This window comes from Zingiber officinale, chromosome 8B, assembly GCF_018446385.1.
Source record: "Zingiber officinale cultivar Zhangliang chromosome 8B, Zo_v1.1, whole genome shotgun sequence".
Lineage (NCBI taxonomy): Eukaryota > Viridiplantae > Streptophyta > Magnoliopsida > Zingiberales > Zingiberaceae > Zingiber > Zingiber officinale.
The window spans coordinates 57415218-57426204 of NC_056001.1; the positions used below are offsets into that span (position 1 = coordinate 57415218).

At 35.1% G+C, this 10987-nt stretch overlaps 1 protein-coding gene across 1 annotated transcript; it reads right to left on the reverse strand.

The window, feature by feature from the left end:
* Positions 1–475: 475 nt before the first annotated feature.
* On the reverse strand, positions 476–6997 carry LOC122013985 (50S ribosomal protein L9-like). The gene is made up of 7 exons (XM_042570188.1): positions 6887–6997; positions 5682–5831; positions 5463–5597; positions 4455–4541; positions 2151–2213; positions 1398–1469; positions 476–833 (listed from the first exon to the last, which is right to left on the reverse strand). Exons 2-7 carry the CDS (start codon positions 5823–5825, stop codon positions 669–671), a joined length of 666 nt encoding a protein of 221 aa, XP_042426122.1. The 5' UTR covers positions 5826–5831; positions 6887–6997; the 3' UTR covers positions 476–668.
* Positions 6998–10987: the final 3990 nt, after the last annotated feature.

Here is a 10987-nt window from a genome sequence, read left to right on the forward strand (position 1 = left end):
GTTAGATCTCAAGAACTTACTCAAGCTTGGGACACAACTCATGAATCCATCCAGACTCTGGATTCAGAGTCGAGACATGGCTCAGGAGTCTATCCGAACTATAATAGTCGATTGAGACCCACTCCAGCTTGAGACGTGACAATTGATGATGACCAGCTCAAGCTTGATACACGACAGTTGATTGCGGCCAACTCAAGGTTGGGACGCGGCAATCAGCATGCCCTACTCGAGCTTATACAGTTAGGTCATAACCCACTTAGATTCAGGCTTCGTTGGGCTCAGACATAGAAGTGACAAAATGTTCCCCTAACATGCAGATATAGCAATATGTACGACAAATAAGATGATATCCATCCTCAAATTCCAAGTGCAAGTTCGGTATACTGCACTATTTAAAATTCTACAATATTCATAATATGTATTTAAAATTTTACAATATTCGCAGAATGGGAGGTCCTTCCAAGGCAAATTCCACTAGATGGCATATTCAAGGATTCTTTCTTGAATTAAACATACATCGCAATTGAATGAAAAATCACCCCACTTGAGTTAAATAAAACATTGAAAAATTGCAAAATTTATGAAATACTTGGCAGGTTCATGGTTGTCCTGCAACAAGTTAGAGAATTTCTTACTAATCGTCTGTTTAAGGAGGCTGCAAAAAGAATTCATTTCCGGCAAATCTTGATATTTAAAGTCCATTGAAGCCTTCCTTCTGGGCGGGGTATTTCCCTGGGAAGGCGCAGGGGCACTTCGTGTTCACCCAGGGATGAGAGTTGGGATGGTAGGTGTAGGTTGTCAGGATGGATGTTCACAGCAAGTTGCCTCGCAACCTGCATATATGTATTAGATGCTCGCTCCAGATAATTGAACAAAAACAAATTAACGTAGAGTGATTCTTCCATGTAGATATGACAAAATCAAAATACTTCCAGGACAATCATGCGGATTTATAACTATGATTTCGTTTTGTAATTACAATTTCACAGGGAGTGGGGAACGTGTATTCGTTGTTAAGTTTGAGTATACTTTACTTTCAGAATTTCAACAAGGTCATTCACATTTCTAGATTCACATTTGTAGAAAATGCATACTGATAAGAAGAACTAAGACATGAACATCTTTACAACAGACAACAAATTGAGTACCCGGCATTTTACTTTTGTATGTGAAGAATATCTAGTAGAATCAATGGGTAAATAACTATAATTTTTCCTAACAGAAACTAGTGTATATGCACACATTCAACCCGAAGGAACTTTGCAGTGTGCTGATTTCCAGATGTGTGAACTACCATGGATCACATGGATATGCACAGATATGAAGAATATAAACACAAACAAGTGAGCTAATAAGAAGAATATAAACACAAAAAAAGTGAGTTAAATTTGTTGTACCTCAGCTACAATGTCATCCTTGGTTACAGGTGTTCGGATCTCATTGTCAACTTTAATGTACCTCCACAAGGTCTACAAGCAATATTTGGTCATGTAAATTTAGCATGTGTAATAATGTAATACAAACAACTCAAATGGAAATCAGTAAAGATAAATAAGTATTCTAGTATTCACAGGAATTATCTCCATCAGCAAAAATACCGTTAGTTTTCATCAAACAACAAAATAATAAGATGAACTTGAGACAGTTAATACAGTTAACAATTTGCATGTATTAACTAGTATATGAAGAATCCAAAAGATCGTCCAGGAGGAATACTATCCTAGTTTTTTTTAGTTGGCATCAAGTGTCCAGTTTACGTCGCCGACTAATCCTGGAGTGATCAGCTCAGCTCAACAAAATTTTTCCACCGGCCATCAGGATAAATCGGGAAGCACTCGGTGACCCATCATTCTTAGATCAACCATCAAATTCATCCATTAATTTGCTGAAGCTGAGACTCAATCATTAGATACCTGAAAACTAAGAAGGTCCGCTAAACCATTGCCCCGAGGGATGATAATTTCAAATTGGAACCATGGTTCACCAATAGATACAGTCTGAATGGGCTAGATTTGAATGGGGCAAGTTGCCAAAAAAAATTCTAGTTTTACAACAAAAGACTACTTCCGACAAGCATCAATGATTCTACAAATACTGCAATAAAAATAAATTCATTTGATGGAGCTACAACATCAGAAGATTGCACTCACAAGGCGAGCATTATCAAGACGCCTTGCTGCTGCCTGATATTCCTTCAATTTTTCTTGCATTGCCTATTGAAATATATGCATAGAGCAATTTTAAAAGATTGAAATATAGTATAAGAAAGCTTATGGATTGCACTTGCATTGAGATAAATGGTAAGTGATTCATAAGAACCAGAAGTTTTATATACAATTTCTTGGGATTGGCATAAGAACAAGAAATGTAAATTGACCATTAAAGACTATTCTTCTAAATATATTGAGATACAGTGCTCAGCACCAATTCACAAGAACTATAATTCAGAAAGATATAATCATAAATAACAAAACAACCCAACTTTATCGGGATCCGCTATATGGATCCTAATACGTGATTGGACTTTATCCCCTATTATATCATCATAAATAACAAATTTCAAAATATTTAACAAGAGAAATCTCCATTAGAATGCACATTATAGCAAGTCGCATCCATAATGCAGATGCAGGTATAGCATATTATAACAGAAAGTATATTCTAAAACCATACACCAAGCAAATGAGTCAAAGCGTGAGATGGTGTTGGTTGTGATTTATTACAACAAACAAAGATGCCATAATTATGCTAAACAGAAACTGAGAAATAAATGATCTAAATCTGCAAACAACTTGATCATCTAGATTACATAGGTATTTTGATAAAGGTTTCCTTCCAATTAGCAACAGCCAAGTCTTTATAGAACATTTCCTTGAAGTATGCCATTTATGATATAAATAATAAGAAAAAACAGAAAGAAAACAAAATGATTCCAATTATCAGAACTAGTATAGGCATAACCAAACAAAAATGAAACATATATATTAATTCCACCATATCAAATATTGTGACATAATGGTTAAACATCATTTCCAGAGGATATTGCATTCTTCCCAAAATGCCCACATTTTTCCATCCATAGTGATTTTCCAATAAACACTACAACACTGAAAATATTTTCTGTGAAACAAATGGACCATTAGTTTTTATTCTTCTTCCCTATCCCATGTTATTGGTAGGCGCAGCATCTTTGAGATCGTGAGAGGATGTGAGATTGTGATTCTGATATTGGTAGGAGTAGCTTCTGAGATCACAAGAGGATATACAATTGTGATTCACGAATGACATACAAGAGGATGGGATCATCAAGTGAGGGGTTACATAATTAGTTTATATCTATAATTTTTTATTAATAATTGGGCAAAAATCAAGAGGGTGACCCTTATTTTAATTATCATTTGATGCCCCACGTTGAAAAATATCAAAAGGACATTGGTGCCCCATGTTGAAAGAATTTCAAAAGGACATTTGTGCCCCATGTTGAAAAAATATCAAAACAATGCTCCAATCTAATTTTTCATTACCAAAGTAGTCCATTATTGTCATAGCGGTTTTGGCTAAAACTACTCCGAAATTGAACAAATTGCTTCGACATTGGTAAAGTTGTTCTAATATCGATCAAAATTGCTCTAACATTGATTAAAACTGCTTCAATGTTGTCAAAACTACTCCAACACTCGTCACCTTTGCTCTGACGTTGGTCAAAATAGCTTCAATGTTTGTAAAAATTGCTATTAGTCAAAAGTGCTCCATATTGTAAGAGTTTTGGCCAAAAACTATTACAGCAGTGTTAGACAAGTCAAGTTTAAAAGGTAATTTGGGAAGAAAATTTAGGGTGTTGTTTTGATTTTTATTCAACATAAGATGTCCTTTTGACGATACTGAAAATAAGGGGTACTCTTTTTTTTTTTTTTCCCCCTTCATAATTGACATTAAGATGCAATGTTAGCAATAATTTGACAAAATTACAACTTAAAACTAAAATAGCATCTAGATAAGCAAATGGCATAGACACAACACTCTAATATTTCATATTGGCAAAATGCACAATGGCTAATATATTTGTTATATTTTAAATTGTTTATAAAAAATTTAATTTTATTAACTATCTAATCATTATAGATTTATTTTTAGAAGTAAATCAATTGGAGCACTTTGATAGGTATTGAAGAATGCTAAGTCTCCACAGGATCTGCACTGTAGCTATATAAGTTCGGCCAGAGACCAAAACTCCAAGATGGGGCATAATTTATACCTTGGTTTCAACAATAGAAAAAGGAAAATCTGAACAAATCATGAACATGCAAAAATGAACGATCAAAATAAGAGTTAAAAATCACTGGTACAGCACTAGATAAGAAATAAGGAGATTCAAGTAAGATTTACTGGTTTTGACTAGTCATCAAGACTTTATGTACTGGAAAGGGAAACTCATGAAAAGGTCTCACACTCACCTTGCTATCTGATGTTTCCTCTTGCTCTTTGACTTGCTCAGTGATTGGAGCTTCTTTTGCCAATTCCACTTCATCCCGTTGATAAAGCTATAAAAAAAAACATTGTAGCATGTGAAGGAGGTCTAACAGAAAATTGATTTTTTTTTTTTTTTAATTTCTCTTTGCTTATTTTCTTGTTTAGTGCCTTTTGCATGATAATATAAACTAGTATAAGATACATTATAAAAGCAGTAATGACATACTATTACATTAGGAAGAAAAATCAGAGTTAGGAAAAAGAATTATGATGGTACAAGCAGGAATAAAAAAAGCGGTGTATGGCCAGAGACAAGGAACTGCAGAAAGGCAAGATCGTGACACTAGCTAAAATTTCAGTTCATTTTGGTACTCTTTTTTTAAAAAAAAAAAAGAAAAAGAAAAGGAACTAATTGCGTTTCAGTGTAGAGAAACTCCCAAATAAACATTTTGCTTTAGTTCCTGCCACTCAAAACTCAGGCAAAATGATAATACAATTTAAATTATTTTCATTCAAAGAAACCACATTTAGTTAAAAAAACAATTTTAATTATTCAAACCCAATTGAACCAAAATGTTCAGTTATTTTCCTGGTTTGGTTTGAATAGACAGTTTGGTTTGGTTCCTGAAATTTTTACTTAAACATTTTGCACTATCAAGTTTCTGCCGGCTCTTAATATGATATATCAGGCCACCCATTTCAAAAAGTGAGAGGTCTCACTGGCTTCACCATCTACGATGTTAAAAGAGATTTAAATATACTTCGAAATCAACATTAGCAATTCCGTTTGTCCTAGGCAACGTTACCTGTAAGGAAGATGTTGTTATGGTATTTTTAGACAAATTTATTGGTATAGTTAGGTTTTCTTACATTAATTGACCCATCATCATGCTTATGTTGCAACCAAAGGGAATTGATATTGTACCTTAAACTCCTATATAGTCAAAGGATATTCAATCCGAGAACATAGAAGAGAAAGACGAGGAGCAGACCTTGCGTTGCTCCCGCATGAGGAAAGCGTACTTCTCTATGTTTGGGACAGCGAGCAGCTTAGGCATCAGCTGGTTGCGGAAATGCCCTGGCGCCACCTTCACCGTATCCCCAGCTTTCCCCAACTTGTTGATCGTCTGATGGACACAGACAAAAACACACTATCGGATTGAGCCATATCAGTTGAATTAGGGAGAAGGATGTAAAGGTGATAGCCATACCGTGGTGAGGATCACCTCAAGCTTTCTGTGCCTAACACCTTGGGCAGAAAACAAGAATGGGTCGGTAATATTAGCCAAGGACGATGACTGCGAGCCAAGGAGGTGGCGAAACACAGCAGCTCCACAACAACGAGCGGGCGACATGTTGACCTGAAACAAACAAATAAATTGAGATACTAATCAATGAGAAAATAAATTGAGATGTTATTGATATATTTAAAGGCAAACAATAGATTTTCTAAGTAAAAGAGTTAAAACAATTAGAGTGGCTGATGTAAGAGAAAAAACTAAGGAAATACTAATCAATGTAATAAAACATATTTTAATGGAGTTAAATTTCACAAGAAATATTATTTCTAATTAAGCTCATCAAAAGAATAAGATCCATATAGTGAGACCACAAACAAAACATAATTTGATGATGATCATAGTTAAACTTTTAGTAGTTTCCAATTTTCTTAGACATAAAATTATCATCAAATTTTCACATAAAATAATGATGATGGACCAACATGTCAAATAGCATAAAATTTCTGCAAGTCATATATCTGTAGCAACCAAGACAACACTGAATCATCATTATCTGTATCAGTTTCAATTCAAGATGATACATACAAAATATGAAGAGCACGGACATTAATAACAAGCGGATGTCCTCTACATTTCCAAGAGAGAAAAAACAAAAACCCACATGTCAACATATTGAAAGAGACAACATGATATTGACAAAAAAAACTATAACATTAGGTTAGCAGAGAGAAAAGGTATTCAAAAGTTCAGAACAAAGAAAGAATTTGATTCCAACCACAATATAATCTCCATAAAATCAAAATGCTTCATTTAAAATGAGTCAAAGCAACTTCTCTAAATGAATAATACCGTATACAAGGTTTTTCTTGACATATTGCAGTACAACAACAAAAAAACAAGTTTGCAGTTGACAATGTGGACAATGTCATGTCAATGAGGTTGATCCAGAAACACAAGCATCACTCGGGAGCTCAATTCAGATCGTGGGCTCAACCAAACATTCATCAAACCAAGTCCAGATTCCGATATTAGGACTATAAAAAAAGGCAAATAATCTCATTTATCATCCAATGAAGAACAAATTCTTTTGCGACGAAACCAGTGAACCGAAAATAGAGAAGGGATTCATCGCCTCGAAGACTGGAAGAAAAGAGGCAGTAACACGAGGAAGGTACCGATAAGCTCGATCGTTCTCCGATCAGTCGCTGGACTTCCTTCGCGAGAGTGAGCGGTGCCCAAAACGCCGGAAGGGCGGAAGGAGTTAAGAAATATGTAATTTTCTTCTCTTCGTCGAAAAAATTTATTTTTTATTATTAATTATTAGGAATTGGGATAATCCTGGAATTGACCTAACTAATCCTGGCCGTCGATTTTAAAGAGAGGATGGGAAAAGGGAAGAATGAATAAGATTGATCATAGAAATAATTGACTGGGATTTTTTAAATTAAAAATTACTATAATATTAATTTTTATCCAAAAAAAATGTCTTTTTATTTTAAAAAAGATATCCTTATTTTTTTATAGTTATTGGAATGAAGAGAGCTTATCCATGTATTCGGTGGACTCGATGCACCCAACATAGCTAAGTCGGTTGAACTGTCTAGGAATATCACAAATCATCCATCTAAAAGTGCTTTCATGTTTGAATGAAGGCGATATTGAAATGAATGAATTTTACTAAATTGAGAAATATAGCACAATTGAGGTGCTTAGATATATTTCAGGTGCCTTAATTGTAAAATCAGATTTTTTTTTTTTTTCTATTTGGTTTGTGCTGAGGCGCTTGGATCATGTATAGAATTTTTTTTAAGCTCCAAATTTAAGCTAATTAGATTTTGTCGTTAGAGTTTAGGGGTTGAATTATAAGGTTTAGGGGTTGAATTATAGTATTTAACTAAAAAATTTAAAACGGAAAAAATTTTAGGTGCTCATGAAGTATATAGTATATAGTATTTAAAGTGCATAATTTTTTTTTAGATTTTTTTTTTTAACTTTGGATTTAGGATTTAAGTTTTGAGGTTTAGGGTTTAGTATTTAGGATATAGTATTTAGGGTGCGTAATTTTTTAAATTTTTTTTAGGATTTAGGATTTAGAATTTATGATATAATATTTATGGTTGTAAGAACATCCACATTAGTTTACTTATCTAAAATGCATAATTTAAGGTAAAAAAATTACTTTATTAAATTTGAATAACCACTTTTTACTACATCATACATCAGTTTTCCTATTTTTTCTCTCTCCTCTATAATGTTTAGGGAATATAATTCATTCCCTAAATTATGAAAGTTACTATTTATAAATGTAAAATTTAGGGAATAGAAATGATAGCTAATGTAAAGGTTTTTAGCTACCCTATCTAAAATTTAGAGTAAAATCTTTGGATAGGATAACTGATGTAGATGCTCTAAGATTTAAAAAATTTAGGATTTAAAAAAATAATTATGCTAAATTTAAGCTCGAGATGCTTGGAAATTTTTTTCGTTTAATATTATAACTCAATCCCTAAACTCTAAATTCTAAAGACAAAATCTGATTAGCATAATTGGGAGCTTAAAATATATATATATATATATAAAGTTTAAAATTTAGGATTTAGTGTTTAAGGTTTAGAATTTCAGTTATAGTATTAAAGATAGAGAGATTTTTTAAAAAACTTTAAAAAAATTACACACGGTGCTTATAGAATGTGTACCATTGGTGTGTAAAGCATCAAGACTATGTGTGTGTATCGGCCAACTCCTCATGCACGACTCCATCCATGATTGACTCATATTTTCAGGAGTCTCGCACACTTAGTTCGATACAAAAATCGAGCAGCATATCAAAGCTGTGTATGTAGGAAATGGGAACGTGGGAACATGCCTACGTTATCCACTACTCTTAATGGAAAATGTCCATTATACCCTTGGGTTATTTCTCTTTATAAAGGGTGCATCCAAGGATCATTCAACAAAAAGAACGACAATGAAGGTTGTGGAGAAAGAGAGAGGAAGGAAACCATCTGAGACGGTGTGATTTGGTTCGTGGAATTGTGGAGAGTTTTCCGACTTTGTGATCTCTCTTCCGATAGCAAGTCCGAATATTACATTCAGTCATCGTCGATTATAGATCTGCAGGAGATCGCTGTAAGTCTTTAATTCATTTTAATTCATGTATTTAGAAAATCAATAATGGTATCAGAGCGACATTAGTTAGTTCTAAATGCATGACTTGGTAAAAAAATACTGCCCTTCTGAGTTAAAAAAACTCAATTAATGTTTTAGTTCAAGAGTAGTACCACTCAACCTCATTGTCATGTCGGACTAAGTCCACCTGCAAGGTTTAACATGACAATCCTTATGAGCTCCTCTTGGGGACATTCTCAATCTAGATTACTAGGACACAGTTTCCTTTTATAATTAACAGCACACACTATAAGTAATATCATTTCCCAACTTATCGGGCCTATTGATTTATCGAGCTAAATCTCACCCTTTGACAAGTCAAAGAAATAAATACTAAATATATATGCTTGTTATTATATTAGGATTAAGAGCACACACTTCCATAATAACTAAGGTCTAGTTCTTTTATCAAGTCAGTATAAAAAGAACTTACCTAAAATGGTCCTACTCAATACACTTAGAGTGTACTAGTGTAATTTATTAGTCAAGATAAACTAATACCTAATTACACTACGACTATTCCAATGGTTTGTTCCTTTCCATCTTAGTCGTGAGCAACTGTTTATAATTTATAAAGAACTGATAACATGATCTTCTGTGTGTGACACCACACACCATGTTATCTACAATATAAATTAATCGAACAACTACACTTAACAAATAAAATGTAGACTTTTGACCAATGTGATTCTTTTATTTCAAAAATAAATGTTTACAAAAGCTAGGCTTTTAGTATACACTCTAACAATGTTCATGTTGCTTTGCTTATTTGGCATCCCCCTCCTACACCGCGCAATCTTTATTTGTTTTCTTATCCCAAGAAATCGGAGCCGGGGGTCTTTTTCTTTCAATCTCGCTTGAAGTCAGTTTTCGTCGAGAACATGCCTTCTTCGAGCAAGGGCTGGAAATACCGTTTCTTCTTCATTGAGGTGCCCGAGCCTACAACCTGGTCGACCGAATGACAATCTTCCCTTCCTCCTCTTCCTGACCTAGGGAATTATAAGCATGACCCGATCTTTATTTCATACTCCACTCGGCTGAACGGTCAATGCTTTTAAATCCACAAATGGTTGCGTGAAAGCCTGCTTTATTTGTTTGGCTTGAGCCCCATTCAGACAAAGTTGTCCTGCTCTTTTGGTAAGTCTTGGTAATTTGGTCATTATGTTTCTACTAACTAAGGTATTTCTTATTTTATATAGTGGACATCATTTTTGAATCTCTGGTCTCTAACGAGATTAATCTGGAAGAGGAAGAGTTCCTTGCTCAGGAGCAAACATTGTTAGCCTAGCGGGCTTCTCAACTGGCCATCTTGTCTAGCAGGGCATCAGGCAACTGTATAGCCGAATCCAGCGCGGCCACTGCTTCTGAGGAGTTATCCCCCGATCCTCTCCCGGTATCTGAAGGTTCCCCTACGAAGGCTAACCCCAAAGAGGAGAGACACAAAAGGTATAAACTTATCCATGCCCAAGTTCCTGAGGGACGAGTGTCCTCCATTAAAACTCCTTCCCTGTATTTATCTCTTGCTCGGGGAGAGCTCGTTCGGGAGGAGGCACAAGCACAATCTTCCGAACGGACTTTGTCCGCCCTTCCTCCCGCTAGTCCAACGCAATAGGCCAGTCAAGCACAGGAGGTCCTTTCTCAGCCGAGCGGCTTCCCGACTTCTGCTCTACTTATATCTCCCCATGTGAGGACTCCCTTGGTTGCAACTTCTATTAAGCTCAAGGAACTTTATCAATTCTTGACCGCCTATAATCTACCGTCCGCCCATGCCACATCTTCTCCATCGGCCACCTCCCCAACCAGTGCTCAAATATTACTGAGAGGTCGCTTAATGGAGACTTGGGAGATATGCATGAACCATCTAGACAAACTTACTCTAGCAAAGCTAGCGAACGAGTATTCCTATGAGCTAACCAAGGTAAGCTAGAATTTTGTTTTCATTATTTCTTACTTTGAATGTCTTTGAGGCTGTATGTTTCTCATAAATGGATGATAGGGATGGTCTAGACCAGAAATTGTCAGCTCTAGCCCAAGAAAATGAATCCCTGAGGCAGCGCGTTTCTAAGGCTGCTCCCACATGCTCCCTGAGGCAACCAATACTTTCAGGT